Consider the following 16,141-nt stretch of genomic DNA (forward strand, 5'->3'; position numbering starts at 1 on the left):
CGCACGGGCTTAGTTGCTCCGCGGCATGTGGGATCTTCCCGGACCAGGGCTTGAACCCGTGTCCCCTGCATTGGCAGGCGGATTCTTAACCACTGGACCACCAGGGAAGCCCCAGGAGTAGAATTCTTAAACTCAATCAATATAGAACAGAGAAACTTGGAGGAGTTTTGTTTTTTTAGGCGTAGATCTTATGCTGCTTGGTTTTAGGTTTTTTTTTTTTTTAGACCTGGTTTTGAAAGGAATATTTCAAGAAGTAATGTTGGTTATTTATTTAACAGGAGTTTTTGTACCTAAATGGCAAAGAGGCTTAGTTGGAATATTTTCTGATGAACCAGATATTTCCTTACTCCACAGTATTTAGGAATCAATTCTCCCCCTGGGTGGTCGTGTTGGGAGTTGGGTTTTTGGTAGAAGCCTTTGTAGATCTCTGATTTAAATCCAAATACTTTATCACAGTTTTTATTTTTAAAGTAAATACCTTAATGTGATGTTTTATAGGCAAACATTCAAGGCTACCTTGGTTTAAGTACTGCTTAGCTTTAAGAACTTTAGGATTTCTGGTGCAAGAAAAGTACTTGACAGGTCATCACCATGCTTCTGTTAGACGTTAAAAAGTCCTGTGTGCTGAGCACTGCGTTCAAGGGATATTTTCATTCCTATTATTGCTTTTGCCTTGGCAGAAGGTGACATCAGAGCAGCGTCACATGCCCACCTGGCAGGTGCTGATAGGTGATGTCTGAATTTACATGAACCCCTTGTCTTTATATTAACAGCAGTTTAATCATTTCATAGTGTAGGCTTTTTGTCTGGTTCAGGGCTGACATTTTGATGTCCCATTTGAATTGGACTTAAAAAACCCCCCACAAAACTGTGGTCCCTGGGCTTACATATCAAAGGCTTTACTGTTTCTATTTTTAGGTCCCAGCCCTTGAAACTTTTTTACCTTTTCTAGTGAAGGTGTGAAGAGTTCAACCCTTTTGGGGTCCCAGTAGTGGCAGAGGGAATTCCTAACAAGATAGCCTTAAGTGATCTTTTCCCAGCCAACCCATTTTCTTTCTTTTAAAATAAATTGGCTTTTAATTACACATGTAATATATAAATATGTTCTCCTTGGAAAAACTTAAACACTACAGATAGATCATAAATATTTTTTTTTCTCCAAATGATCCTTATTCCAGCCAACTTGCTAAATGCTTTAGTTCTAATAGTTGATTATTTGATTCTCTTGCTTTTTTAGAAAGATAGCATTTACAAGTAATAACAGGTTTGTCTCTTCCTTTTGAAATCTTATACTGCTTTTTCTTGTCATCTTGCATTGTCTAGAACCTTCATAATAATGTTTTAAAAAGTAGTGGTGACAGCATGCATCTGGTTCTTGACTTGAAGGGACTTTTTCATCATTATATGTTATTTTCTGTCGATTACTTGGTAAGGAATGTTTACTTCTATTCCTAGCTTACAAAGAGTGTTTATTAGGAGTGTTGAGATTTGTGGTTTGCTTTTCTGCTTCCTTTCAGAAGATGTTTTTTCACATTTAATCGGTTAATATGATAAATTACCCATTAGTATATTTTCAGTTGTTGAACCACCTTTGATTTCTTGGATGAATGCTGTCTGGTCACAATACCTGATTCTTTAAGCACTGTTGAATTTCACTTGCCAATATTTTAAAGCTTTTTTTCATCTGTGTTCAAAAATGAGATTGTTTGCTTTTCTTTTGCAATGTGTGTTAGCATAGCTCTGATACAAAATTCTAACTTTCTAAAATGAAAAATATACAGTCCTCAAACGTTCAAGCTGCTATATTCATAGTGTTTTCTTATAATTTAAAAAGTCTTGTCAGTATCTGTACTTAAGGCCTCCTTTTCAGTTCTGCCATTTAATACTGCCCTAGGCTGTCTTTTTATTGTATTCGCCTTTTCAATGAGCCAGAAATTTGGTTTTGTCATTTTTAAAACCAGCATGTTTATGCTATAAACTTAATTACTACTACTAAGGCAACTTTCCAGGTATTGGTACCTTTTTTCCCCCCCAAGAATTATTTAGGAGTGTGTTTAATTTCTAGGAGGAGTACTGACTTTCAGTCACTTATGTATGATCAGCTTCTAAAGATGTTTCCCTTGTGTTAATTTTACTATTAAAATCTTCTTTCAGCCTTACCTATGCTACTTGATTTAAGGAGGCTTAAAGTCTCCTGCTAAGATCCCACCTTGTAGTTCTACCAGTTTTTACTGCACATAGTTTGAAGTTCAGTGCATAAATAACCATGATGTTTCCCCCCTTGAAGTAGAAGTCTACCAGGCCTTGCCCCAAGTCGTTCCATGAAATACAAGAAAATACAATTAACATTTTATTAAAAAAAAAAAAAACTAACTCACCACTTGAGACACCAAGTGTTTATGACAAAGGAAATAAATGCCCTGGGATTAGAAAGACAATAAGACTCAAAAGACCTTTAGTTCTCAGGAACCAGTGTTAAAGAACTCTGATTCAGAACCCCCAGAAATGAGGCTGAGAGATGATAGGTGATATGTTCCAACCTGTGTTAACCAGTGCCATCAGAAGAGAAGAACGGGCAACACAAAGAACAGCACTGCCAATTTTAAGAGAAGAAAGAGACCACCAGAAACAAAATTCTCCCCTTTTTTCTTGGAAAGGGCCTGGACATAGAGCACAACTTAAAAAAACAGGGACTAAGAGAACATTATATTAAATAACTCTTCTCTTAAAAATCACCTCACCACAGGACTGAATCTGTAAACACAGGGTAATCTTGTTTCTATGGTAATGTAAAATGTCAGTTAAATCTCAAAAGACACTTTTCACTGTTCTAAATTACAGGATTTTAAACATCTTTTTTTCTATGTAATACAGCATCACTTAAAATTTTATTTAAAAGCAATTGGTTCTGGCCTGCTTTAGCCTGAAAAAAAGTCCTTAATTTACTGGGAACAGTGCCTCAGCTTGGTCCCAAATGTTTTCCCCGTTGCCATTTCTCAAAAAACCATAGATGGTTTTACACAGTTGAAGACAAGGACGGTTTAACCCCTGACACTGCTAAGAATCAGATAGGAGATGACAGTCAGGAGTTTAGACCTTCTCAATCACCAAAGCCATGTGATCAGTGGGACAGGGCCCTGCTACCTTAATTTTTCTCTTCCACCAAAGTCTCCACATCAGAATCTTTTCACTTAAAAACCTTGATAAGGCAATTGCTGAAAACTTCAAGGAAGAAACACAGAATACCCCTAAATACAGCAATGTAATGTTTACAACCAATAGACTTAGGTCTCCAAAAAAGTCTTTTTTGTTGTCGTATTATTTCCTTTGGCCCCGCGAAGGGACAGAGCCTCCTCTTAGCTGAAGTTTTCCATTCATAGAACCCCAGTCCTTCCTTTTCCTTGTAAACAGACTCACCCTTTTACAGAGTTGCTGCTTTAACGAAGACTGTAACGAAGCAGGATTGTCACCAAGGTCCATATTGACAGCAGAGTCTCTAGATGAAGTTTGTTTCCTAACTTGCTCCTTTCTTCTCCCATTCCTAGGGTACCATTCAAACACCAGCATCCCCCCAAAAGAAGAAAGTTAGTTTTCCTCTGTAGCCAACCTAGCTATTCCTAGAAGAAGCTAGGAATAGAGACGCCAATTAAGTAAGGTTCAACCCTTGTGTGTCCCCCACTGCTTGGAGCACGTGTTCAGAGATTTTGAGGCCATGGAGCAGCAGAGAGGGGGGTGAGTGATGTCTGCCGTGGCAGTGAGGTGGCAGTGGCTCATGTGCGTGCACGGATTTAATACTTAGTCATTGGTGCAGGTGCCTCAAAATATCTCCTGCAGGTAATAAGCAGGATAAAAATAAGGAGCAGAGTTTGCCAAAAACACAGGCAGCTCTAGGCACGCTCTTTACTGTATAAATGAGTCAAGGATTCATAACACTTTTTGTCTAGCCCTCAGGGAAAAACCCAGCAGTGGCATCGGCTCCCTGTTTACGCCTTACTGAGCCTTTGCCACCAGCTGGCCGGATGGCTTTAGGCAAATCCATCACCTGTCTGAATCTGCTTCTTTAGTTTTCATGGCAGAAGTCCTTCAGAGTCACTGAGGTTTTTTTTAATTGGAAAACTGTCCAGCCCCAGTCTGTCTCTGAACTGCAGCTCTCCCCCGGACTCTACTGATAATCACGTGGCGGGCAGTGCAGGGATTCATGCGCCCTCAGGCTGACTGGTAAGGACACTGAACCAAGCGCAAGCACCTTTCTGGTTGGTCAATGCCAAAGACAAAGCAAAGCCCCCGCCCCTGCCCCTTCCTGATGAGAGCAGAGCACTCACTCGAAGCAGGAAAGTGCCACCCGCATCAGAAGGGGGCCCCCACTGTAGTGACAGTTCTGCTGTCCACCCGTGGCCCTGAAGGAGGCCGGGAATGACCGCTTACCTTGGCTTTCTGGAGGACGGTGCCTTTGCCCGTGACCGTGACCGACAGAGGCCTGTTCTTGAGCGCAGTTGCGGAGTTGACTGGGGTACAGTCCGGGGCAGGAGTCGGGGTGGCAGCTTTGGGCTGTGGTGACAGGAGAGAGGGAGGGCTGAGTTCAGGGCGGGGAGGGGTGACCCCGTCCCCAAGCCCATTCCAGGAGGCCCTGCAAGCAGCTCAGAGGAACGCGGCTCCCGAACTCACGCGGGGGCTCACGTTCTCCAGGTGGGTGGTGTCTACGGTCGTGCCCAGCGTCACGGGCCCGGCCTCGGCCTTCTTCAGGCTGTCCTTCACCTCCACGATGCTGAGCTCCAGGTCCACACGCCTGCGCTCCTCCACCCTGCACTCCTCGTCGATCTCCTTCAGCTTCTCCTCCAGGCCGGCCGCCGCCCCCTTGTCTGCAGAGAGAAGCCAGTCGGCTGCAGGGAACAAACAGCCCTTCAGCCAGAAGCCCCACCAGGGGGGAGGCAGGATTCGCACACGCTCTGCCGGAACGGGACCCCAAGTGGCCCCGGACCACAGCTCTGGCTCCAACACTCAGGGCTGGGATGGGCCTCTGTGTAGTGGGCGGCCTCCCAGCCCAGGTCCTGTGTCCGCACTCCACAGAGGCTGGGGAGGCCCTGGAAGAAGAGCTCTGCCTTCACAAGAGGGCCCGAACCTGAGTCCTAAGTCCCTTCTGGTAGAGAGACTCTCAGTTGTTTGGATACCTGCTATTGTGACAGCGACCTCAAAGGGACAGAGAAGCTTTATTAATGACCCTTGGAGGATGGCTGGGCCGTTGCAACCTGCCCCACACGGTTCCCCCCATCCTTCTGGCGCGTGCTGCTTCCCTGGGCCTAGTGGAGCAGTGGTCCTCAGCCCTGGCACCTTCTCAGCCCTGTTTTATGCTTCCCTCTTCACCCTGGAGTTCTCAGGTTGGTCCTGTAGCACCAAGAAATGACGACTTATGAAGAGTCAATCCTAGGAGCTCGCTGCTAGAGGAGAGGATGGTACCACATGTGTTCAATATAGAATCCTGAGCATGAGCGACTGCTAATGAGGAGGAGTGATGAAAGTTCTGAAATTGACTGCAGTGATGGCCGCACAACTCTGTGAATATACTGAAAACCACCTGTAAATGGGTTATCGTATGGTCTGTGAATTCTCGATAAAGATGTAATATTAAAAAAAAACAAAAACAAACCAGGGGGTCACTTTGTGCCCCCATGACCTTCCGCCACCAATCATGTTATAAGCTTCCCAGAGAGCATGTTATAAGCTTCCCAGAGAGCCCAAACCTGTTAGTGTGAGTCTGCAGTTTAAATATTAACTGAGCCCAGAGTTACTCTCTGAAAACGAAGTCAAATGCTGCTGAAAGGTCTTGGGAGACACAAGGTGCTAGGAAACGGCTGAAGAATGATAAGAGGATGACTTGGAAAATAATCTACAAGGATTCAGATTTCTTTAAAATGAACACAAACTTAAGGTGCTTGTAAAGAAACGACCAGATGAGGCATTAGAGATGTGGTTAATGTGGAAACCATGACCCGGGGCACCCGTCAGCCAGCCCAGGTGGCAGGAAAAGACCTTGGCACTGCATTAGAAGATGGGCCAAGAAATATTCATTTGTGTTAAGTGAGAATCAAACATTTCAGGTCTAAACACATAATTTTTGGAGAATTTCCTCCTTTCACCAGCTTTTCCAACTACGTCCTGGTACAGGACAGCGACCCTTCAGACAGGCTGGAGGGGGAGGGCTTTGCAGAGAGCATCCACCAGTGCCAAAGGCTGACGGGGCTGCAGCCCAGGTGCACAGATCCGGATTCGTCCCCCGGAAAGCCCAGGCCCCTCCGCGGGCCCTCTCTGCTGGGGGGCCCCTTACCTGTACACTTCAACAGGGTCTCCTTCAACTCCCGTTTCTCCCTCCGGAGCTGAGCCAGGTGCCCACGGATTTCTTCCTTCTTCTTCTCAAGCCTCTCCTTCTCCTCTGTGTACCGCTTCACCTCGGCTTCTGTCCTGTTCTTGCCAAGTTTGACCTCTACAGACCCAGAGAGGGGAACCCCCGGGTCAGCCAGGCTGGCCCCTGAGGGCTGTCCCACCCCACTCCACAAGCTCAGACGGAACCCAGGGCTTTGGCAGTAGATTAGAGCTGGCTGCCAGGCCAGCCTAGCATGGACGGAAAAGGAAACGGGGCCCACCCTTTCTTTGCTGTGTGACGTTGGGCAAGTCCTTCACCTCTCTGAGCCTCTGTTTCCTCATCTGAAAGGGAGGGAATCGGGCTAACTTCTCCAAGCCCTTTCTAAAACCTTCAACTCTTATCTAGCACAGGCACCTGCATTGGTTGCCTTCAGCCTGTCTTTCACAGGTGGGCTGGCCCCGGCTGGGGCGACGGGCACAGTGTCAGGGCAGCTCGGTGGGAAGGAGATCTTCTGCTGTTCAGTCTGGATTTTGACTGCCGTGATTCCCAGGGACGGCTCCTCAGGTTCCTGACTCCCCTGCTGCATCTGCTTTGGGAGAAAGCAAACAGGACCCAGCTGGCCGAGGCACCCCGGAAGGTGAGGCCAGCTCACCTGCTGGGGGACCCCCTGTACCTGCAACTCGGGGTTCTCTGGAGACTTTACGAGGGGCTCATCGGGGGTGGGGTTCAGGTGTGCAGGGAGGGCCTCGGCCGGAGGGTCCGGCTGGGGCGGCGTGGGCGAGGGGGCCCGGGCCTGTGCACCGCCGGTGCTGTGTAGGAAGGACTTGACGGGCGTGAGGTCCAGGTATACGCGGTCGGGGTCAGGCTCACTCGGAGCATCTGTCGCAGGAGCAGCTTCCTCAGGGGCCTCCCCCTGCATAGGGAAGAGACGGGGGGCTTCCTCCACTGCCTCGGCTCCGGAGGGGGCCCTGCCGCAGGTCTCCTGTCCCCTTCCTTGTGCTGGAGCTCGCAGGGCCTCCTTCCCAGGAAGCCTCTTGCTGAGCTGGAGTTAGAAGGCCTGGGTCTGCCATTCAAGAGCTGGGGGACCCAGGAGACAGTACTTCATCTTCCCGACCTCACTTCCTCATCTGGAGAGAAGAGACTAGTAGTACCTCCCTATCAGGTGGCTGGGATTAAATGAGATAACCCACAGAAGCCCTTAGCACAGAGGCCCATGCCCAGTGAAGGAGACCTGCTGTCAGGGTGATTATTGCACCTCAGCTATGAGCCTCAAAGGCTAATGGTGTCTGGACAGCTACACGTAAAAGAATGAGATAGAACGTTTCCTCATACCATATACAAAAATAATCTCAAAATGGATTAAAGACCTCAGTGTAAGACCTGAAACCATAAAACTCCTAGAAGAGAACATAGGCAGAACACTCTTTGACATAAATCATAGCAATATTTTTTTTGGATCTGTCTCCTAAGGCAAAAGAAATAAAAGGAAAAATAAACAAATGAGATCTAATTAAACTTAAAAGCTCTTGCACAGCAAAGGAAACCACTGATGAAATGAAAAGATAGCCTATGGAATGGGAGAAAATATTTGCATATGATATGACCGACAAGGGGTTAATATCCAAAATATATAAATAGCTCATACAACTCAATATAAAAAAAAAAATCAAAGAATGGGCAGAAGACCTGAACAGACATTTTTTCCAAGGAAGACATACAGATGGCTCATAGGTGCATGAAAAGATGCTCAATATCGCTAATTATTAGAGAAATGCGAATCAAAACCACCACAAGATAACCACCTCACACCTGTCAGAATGGCTATCTTCAAAAGCCTATAAATAACAAATGTTGACGAGGATGTGGAGAAAAGGGAACCCTTGTGCACTGTTGGTGGGAATGTAAACTGGTGCAGCCACTATGGAAAACAGTACGGAGGTTCCTCAAAACAGTAAAATAGAACTACCATCTGATCCAGCAATTCCACTCCTTGGTATACATCCAGAAAAAGCAAAAGCACTAATTTGGAAAGCTACACACACCTCAGTGTTCACAGCAGCACTATTTCCAGTAGCCAAGATATGGAAGCAACCCTAGTGTCCAACAGGTGAATGGATAAAGAAGATGTATGTATGTATTATATATGTGTGTGTATACACACACAGGGAATATTACTCAACCATAAAAAAGGATGGAATTCTGGCATTTGCAGCAATATGGATGAACCTAGAGAATATTATGCTTAGTGAAATAAGTCAGACAGAGAAAGACAAATACTGTATGATATCACTTGTATGTGGAATCTAAAAAATAATACAAACAAATGAATATAGCAAAACAAACAGATTCACAGATATAGAGAACAAACTAGTGGTTACCAGTGGGGAGAGGGTAGGCAGGAAGGGCAAGATAGGGGTATGGAATTAAGAGATACAAACTGCTATGTTGATAAGCAACAAGGATATATTGTACAGCACAGGGAATTACAGCCATTATTTTGTAATAACTTTTAATGGCATATAATTATAAAAATACTGACTCAGGTTTACTGTGCTGTAAACCTGAAACTAATAGAATATTGCAAATCAGCCATACTTCAATTTTCAAAAAAGGCTAATGGTGTTGCTGCTCCCCATCCCACCGCCACACCCCGCACCCCTGGCACTGACCAGGGTGATTAACCAGCTGTTTTATCTAGACAAGTCCCCACGCCAGGCAGACGGCACTGCCCCACTGTACAAAATATGACCTCGTTGCGCCTCGGTTTCTGCACTGATGGCCCTGAGGGTGACCTGGAGTCCATTCCTCTTAGGGACCATCTAACGATCTCTGGCGTTGAGGCATTGAGGTCTGGCAGGAAGAGGATGGGCAGCCCCAGGCTGCAGCCCAGCCGGCGTCCTTACCACTGCCGTCAGCTCCGACACCTCCACGTCATCATACAGCAGCTCCTGGTGATCCTGGCTGGGCAGGCCGTCAATGTAAGTGTTCGGCTCTGAGAACTTTCTCTGCATCAGTCTGGAAGACACGGCGAAAGAGGATTCAGGACAGGGTGGTAAAAGCCACCAGTCTCAAAGGATTCATAACAATGAGACGTGCAGAGAAATCTGTGGGCTGTGCAGGAGGCCTGGGAACTAGCTCTGACCGCATTTTAAAACAAATTCATTTATTTAGGGGTATCCCCTCCCTCCCTCCCTCCCCAGGGCCTTCTTACTAGAACTCCTGGTTCCAAATTTCTCTTCCCTAAAAACAAACTTCCCTCGCCCCGTACCCCTCCCCTCTTGGAATCCTTTTGCCATCTTCTCGCCCTGATTTCTCCTTTTCAGGATCTCCTTCCAACGACAACAAAATCCTTTCTCGCTTCACCTTCACGATACACCTGTCCAGCACAGACCAGTTGCTTTCCCCATTTTGGCTCAGCCGGCTTCTACCCATGCTACTTCTACCCCCCCGACGCAGGACCACTTCTCCCCGAGTCCCAGTTTGCTCATCTGGGAAGCAGAAGTACCACCCCTGCCCGGCTTACTCTAGGGTGTGCTGGGACCCAGCGATGGAGCCACGGGAAAGTGCTGCCTTCACAGTAAGGAAAGCAGAAGGCCAGGAAAGGCGCCAACTCTGCCTTCAAGAGCTGGATAGGGTCTCATGAGAGCCAGGGATGCTGTGGCTGCCCCCGGGCCAGAGGCCTGGCTCAGCTCTTTGCTGGGCCTCCTGCAGGGCTGCTCTCTGGCCCTGGCCTGCCTGCTGCTGGGTAGAACAGGGCCCACCCTGAGCTCCCAGCTGCCACCCTGCTCGACTTGACCACCAGAGGCCAGCCTGGGCCTCGGTCTAGAAGCATGGCTGGGAGTGGGAGGGTGCAAAGCGGGAGGCCCCTTAATACTCACAGCAGAGAGGTTTTGGCGGCGCTTACGATGCAGGAAACCCTATCGGCATCCACATAGTCGTAAGTGAATTCTTCTGGGTCTGTCTTGGAGCCCGACTCAGAGAGCAGGAGGCCTAGCCAGTGGCCCATTTCCTCGGAAGACTTGGCCTGGGAGGAGGCCGAGAGGGACATGAGCAGGGCCGGAGTGTGCTGCCTGGTGCCCCACCCCTGCCCTGATACCCACCCCGGGCAAGGCCTCTGAGAGCCCTGGGGCCATGCTCTTCATTTTCACTAGCATATCCCATCCCCCAGCGACCCCAAATGATATTTCCTGCTACTAGTGACACCCTGGTGCCACCTCAATGATGCTGTGGACATTTGTCCCACGTATCACATGTGATGTTTATAAACACGTATTTCTGGAAGGCTAATGGACCAGGAGAGGACTGTTAAAATGTATGTATTTTAGGTCGACACCTCTATTTTATGAATGATCACATTTCAGTTTACAACCCTAATCCATTTATACAAGACTACCTGGATCCCTAAGAAATAACAAAATTCAAATTTATCTTTGTTTATGGTTTCAATAGTCAAGATGTCTTATACACGTTACACCAGGTCAGCTGGCTCTGACAAATCATGAACTAAATTCCAGTGAAGTTGGTGCCTGATTTTCTCCAGGGGACAATGCATTCTAATCAAATATGTATTACATTTGAGTATTTCTATTAAAATGCCAACAGGGTTTCTGGGCTTTATAATGAGAAGGAACTGGGAATTCTATAAATACTGCAGGTTTACTTTCATGAGGAAAAAGTCACCATGCTGGCATTACACAACACAGCTCTGCCACCTTATTGCTCTTGCGATCAGAGGGGCAGCTAAAAGTGCAGTTTGACATTTAGCTGGTTTCCTTTCCCCACTCATTTTCAAGTGGATTTCTCAATACGGCTTTTCACCGGCTGCTTCTAGTTCCTGCTACCACCATCCCTGCCCTGGGCGATGGCAACAGCTTCCTAACGGGTCTCATTTTATCCCTTCCTGTCCCCCTTTCCTCCGTCCCCCACCCAGCAGCTGGATGAAGAATCTTGGAATCCAAATCTGAACACGCCACCCTCCCTTGAAACCCTTTAGGGTCTCCCACTGCTCTTAGGATCAGCCCCCCCTTCCCTCCCCACCTTGTCCCACAGGCTCTCCCTACACCAGCCCCCATCCACCCAGCACGCAAACTTTCCTACCTATTCATAGCGCCTGCCCCACTGCTGAGTGATTACTAAGTAATCAGTTGGGCAACCACTGAATAATATCTCACTCTTGTACTAGCGTGTAAGTTCCACGACAGGGAGTCTGTCTTGTTCACCGTGTCACTGTGCTGAATAGGTATCTGTCAACGGGATGGATGGATGCAGGAAAGAATACAAGCTTGTCCCTGGGAAGTAATTGGGATGTGGATCTTTTAGCCACCAGAGGGCAGTATTGGAGCAAAATCTGGATGAAGACCCCTGGACACAGGACTAGATGAACAGGGGTGAACTGGTGTGTGTGCTTAAGTGCCTGTAAAGCCCTCTGGCTCAGGCCTGCCCGGCTCATTGCAAGGCACTAGGTCACCTCTTATTTTTGTAAATGTAACATAACATCGAACAGAGGATGGGGAGTGGGAATAATATAACTGTGTCACAAACCTTATTATTCCCCCCCAGATAAGCCCTAACAGTCAGCATTTTTATGTACTGGACCCCATCTGGTGATACACAAACGGAATCACAAACCCGCTTTGAGTCCCCAGAAAGTTTTTCCAGCAGCTCCGGGAGTTATAAATACTCCTCCTGCCCTAAGTGCAGGAAGTAGCTCATTGTCCCGTTCCTATAACACAACCACCCTGAGGTCAGAAAGGGAACGGAAATTTTTTTAAAACGCAAACCATCTCAGGCAAAGGAAGTAAAAATAAAGGGTGGCTAAGTTGACTCTCCCACTGTAGGACTGCGTGGTCCTCAGGACCTGCGGCAAGCAGCCGTGACCACGACCTCTGCCCTGGCCGTGCCTCCCCACTCCCACCCCAGCCAAAGGGCCAGCGGTACCTCGAGCTTGGCCAGCTCCTCGCCGTCGTGGAGGATGCGGAAGGAGTAGAGGTGGTCAGGGCTCGGGTCCGGCACCACCTCACAGCCCACCAGGCTGAGGGGCTGCTGGGCCGCTTTGCTGCGGTTCCGGTCCTGGTAGAAGTACAGGTGACTGTCCCTGACGGAGCACCAGCGCGACTTCCACTGGCTGTTCACCAGCACGTTCAGGTAACCTGCGGGGGGGGACGCGGCTTCAGGGCCGGTGGGTGGCTGAGGGCCGCCCTTGCCTCCGGACCCCGGAGAGGCGCCTCCAGATCTCGGCTCCAAGGCTTGCCATGCTTTCCCCGAGAGACTTTCTTGCCTCGTAGAGGCTGTGAATTCTCCTGTGCGTTAGCGGCTAGACCCTTTGAAGGTGGGCAGCACCGTGCTACTGGGTTTTGAAAAAGGCCTGTCCGGAGGGAAGTGAGTCGTGCCTTGGCCTAGACCAGGCAGAGAGTGTGTGTGCGCGTGTGTGCGCATGTATGCGCGCGTGTGCGTGCCTGCGTGTCTGTGTGTGTGTGTGTGTGTGCAGGACCGAGGCTGGCTCCCCCACCCCGGCCTCCTTGTCTCCCGGCTCCACGCCACTGCTCTGCAGCAGCCCTTCCCCCGCCCCTGCCGGCCCAGGCCACCTGCAGGAAGCTCGCCCCGGCCAGGGTGTCCTGGCCGCAGGTGCGATCCCCTCACCTCCACAGCCTTAGCTCCCGAAGCTCCCCTGACACCTTGCCATCCCCGGTCGCTCGGTCTCAGCCTGCAAAGGCCTCCTCCCCTCGGCCAGCTCCTCCACATCCTCCCAGAGGTGGCTGGCCCTCCTGGGTCCTGCCCTCCCTGCTCTGTCGGCCTTCAGAACACTTGAGTCCTGGAACAGTGACATTCTCTGCTTCCATGCCAGCCTCCCAACTGGACACAGAGCTTGTCAAGGGCAGGAACTTGCCACGTTCGTCTCCAGCGCCTGGGTCTGTGCCCCTTGGCCTCTCCACCAGGGAGCCCTTCTTTCTCCGCCGGCACACAGGGGCTGCCAGTTTTGGGTGCACCCATCACGTAGGCCTTTCTTGTTTTTAAATGGTTGCATGTGCTGGGTTCAGCTTCCTCCCCAACTTAGATGAATATTTATGGAGCTGACACCGTGTGCCAAGCACAGCCTTGTCCCTGGGGCTGGAAAGATCAGTAAACATCCAGTCTTCAGGCCCCTCTGCCTGCCTGCCCCACACACCGTGGGTTGACATCTCTCTGTGCTGCTCACCTTCCCACAGGCATTGGCTTACAAAGCGGATGCCTTCTCCATCCTAATGGACCGGCAGCTGCTCTGAACCTTAGCCGGGAAGAACTAGGCCCATGCAACAGGGTCAAAGTACACGGCCACCTTCACACCCAGTCCAGTGCTGGACACTCAGTGGGGATCGTGAATTTCTCAGGGCCACGAGACCATCACATCACAGTAGCAAAGTGGAAGAATGTGAGCCCAGGACCTAGGAACTCTGGCTCATTCAGGCAGGCACCCCACTCGCCCATCATAATTCTCTGGACCAAAGAGAGGCGGGGAGCTCAGACACCGAGTCCTGGGAAGGAGAGCATCTATGGTCTCTCTGGCCCTTCCCCAGCCACAGGGGACAGGAGCATGCTTCCCTGCTGAGTAACTGCCAGCAAGAACCCAGCCACACCTCCCAAAGTGACTCACTGGGACCAGGCTCCCAGGCGCAACACCGTGCCCTCTGAGGCCACAGGGGCTGGCAGAGCTGGGCCGTTACCCGGCACCCTGGCCAGAGAAGCAGGAGGCTCCAAAGGTAGGGCCCTGTCTGCTGCTGCCTTCCTGTTCCACCAGCCCACCCTGCCAGCTGCAAAACACAGAGCTGAACTGGGACTCAGGAGAAGAGCCCAGGGCTGGTACACGGGTCCCATGAGGAGGAGGAAAAGGCCCAAAGATGGACAGTAGTGGCCTTCAGGCCCCGGAGGGGTAAGTATAGCAATGAGCTTTGGGTTGGAAGCCAGGATATTTTCTGGGAAAGGTCTCTCTCGCTGTCTCTCTCTCCTGTCATCAGTTTCCTCAAGGCCGAGTAAGGGCAGCAGAGGTGACCTGGAGGGCCTCCCAGCACCCACACATCCCCTGTGTACAAGCGACACGGGCTTTTGTCATCCCCTTAACAGGTCTTACCACTGCCCTCTCAGAGTCTTTGCTCCTGCCCGCGGGGGCCATCCCAGACCGTTTAGCTCCCGCCCGGCCTTGGCAGCTCAGGTCCAGGAAGCCATCCATCTCTGTCTACAGAGTAAGAAAGGTTCTTTCTGTCCCCGAGTCCTTGTAGCTACTAAGACGGCACAGTGTGTGGTTATGGGTATAAGGCCATCATCTCTGTTGAGCTGTAAGCTCTCAGGACTGTGTCCTCCACCTGCTTGGTCCCCTTTCCCTAACACCGTGCCTACCGTGCTCCGTACACATTGATCAAATGAACATATAACTTTAAAGACTGTTAGGAGGACAGCCGTCAATTACCCTTCACTTCCGCACACTGCAGCAAGAGGGTCTGGTGAGGCATAAAGAGCTACCTGCAGCGAAGATCAGCAGAAACCGTGGACCGTGGGCTCACTTGCCCAAGAGGTGCTAGAGCAAAACCCCAAATCCCTGCCCTGGCCGTCTGAGCTGCCTTCCTGGAGACGGGATGCGGCCCAGCGGGGGAGCCCACCCTCTGGCCCAGGAGGCGGCTGTGAGTCTTACTGGATGTCTCGAGGGACCTTTCCGGAGGCTCCAACGAGGTAGATTTCTTCCTGCCCAGGTTCATTAGGTTGCTCAGTTTGAGGCCAGCAGAACATTTCTTCTTGACTGTCAAGATGAGAGAAAAAACCTTCAGCCTTGCACACAGCCTACCGACGTGCCCTCATGGAAGATGGAAAAATTTGCAGACCTGTCCCTGTCCTGTCTGCCCCTCCCTGTGTGCGCACACGCACACACACACATGCACACACACACACATGCACACGCACACACACACAGGTCTGTGCCCCAAACTTGGATCCACAGGCCAGTCAGGTGTCTCTAGAGGCACACCAACCTCTCTTACAGAACATGTCAGTACTGGAGAATCTTTACAGACTGAATTGGCTCAGAGAGATCTGAACTAGGGTTAGCAAACAAGAAAAGATGAAAGAATATTCTACCCCCAGCAATTCATGAAACGTAACTTCAGTTTGGTCCTCTCTCCCTTTTTCCGGGATCTATCAGCTGTATGTTTCTAAGCAGTTTGGAAATCGGAGGCATGCTGGAATTAGCTGTTAAAACTCAGTAGGGTTGAGCCAGACAGCCGAGCCTCACAGCCCGGGATACCACCCCCTCCCAACCCTAGGCTGAGAGCCAGAGCGTATGTACCATCTTTGGTCTCTGGGACCTCAGGGTGGCCATCTATGGAGCTTCCATACTCCGAGGCTGACAGGTACTTCTCAGTTATATCTGGCTGTGGAAGAAAGACAAGTGGGTGATCTTGCCTGGGAATGGTTACCTGGGAGACCACAATTTAAGGGAAAATAATAGATGACTCTTGGGTGTAGGCTAGGGGTCACCTTGGAGTCCAAGTCACTGGTGGGACATGGCCAGGCTTCCCTGGGGCTCCCTAAAGGACCTGCCTTTGCCTTCCCTTCTGAGGTTCCCCACCCCATCCCAGAGCATCTTTCCCTTCTTCAGGCCACCACATACCCTTGATCATGAGTTCTCAAGATGACTGCTCCACTTGGTGTGACAGCGGCTCCGTAGCCAGTGGGCAGGGCAGGTAGCCAGACCCCAGGTGCGTGAAAGTCTGCATCGCAACCGAAGCTGACTGTCAGGCTGGGACCCACCCATACCAG

The 16,141-nt window shown here is 49.8% G+C and overlaps 1 protein-coding gene across 14 annotated transcripts in view; it reads right to left on the reverse strand.

Annotated features, from left to right (window-relative positions):
• Window positions 1-2,337: 2,337 nt before the first annotated feature.
• The window catches only part of AFAP1L2 (actin filament associated protein 1 like 2), a 96,966-nt gene continuing 83,162 nt past the window's right edge, over window positions 2,338-16,141 (reverse strand). For 6 of the 14 annotated variants that reach the window (XM_082407801.1, XM_082407794.1, XM_082407788.1 and 3 more), the window contains 10 exons: window positions 15,669-15,753; window positions 15,021-15,125; window positions 12,296-12,507; window positions 10,237-10,382; window positions 9,262-9,373; window positions 6,773-7,271; window positions 6,323-6,478; window positions 4,666-4,880; window positions 4,426-4,548; window positions 2,338-3,541 (listed from right to left, as the gene is read on the reverse strand). In XM_082407801.1, coding sequence (XP_082263927.1) covers window positions 3,515-3,541; window positions 4,426-4,548; window positions 4,666-4,880; window positions 6,323-6,478; window positions 6,773-7,271; window positions 9,262-9,373; window positions 10,237-10,382; window positions 12,296-12,507; window positions 15,021-15,125; window positions 15,669-15,753 — 1,680 coding nt within the window. In that variant the 3' untranslated portion in view covers window positions 2,338-3,514. The remainder of the gene's footprint in view (window positions 3,542-4,425; window positions 4,549-4,665; window positions 4,881-6,322; window positions 6,479-6,772; window positions 7,272-9,261; window positions 9,374-10,236; window positions 10,383-12,295; window positions 12,508-15,020; window positions 15,126-15,668; window positions 15,754-16,141) is intronic. The other 8 variants (XM_082407793.1, XM_082407800.1, XM_082407792.1 and 5 more) reach the window with 6 other exon arrangements.

Source organism: Balaenoptera borealis (genome assembly GCF_965194805.1).
Source record: "Balaenoptera borealis genome assembly, chromosome: 10".
In the NCBI taxonomy this organism is placed as follows: domain Eukaryota; kingdom Metazoa; phylum Chordata; class Mammalia; order Artiodactyla; family Balaenopteridae; genus Balaenoptera; species Balaenoptera borealis.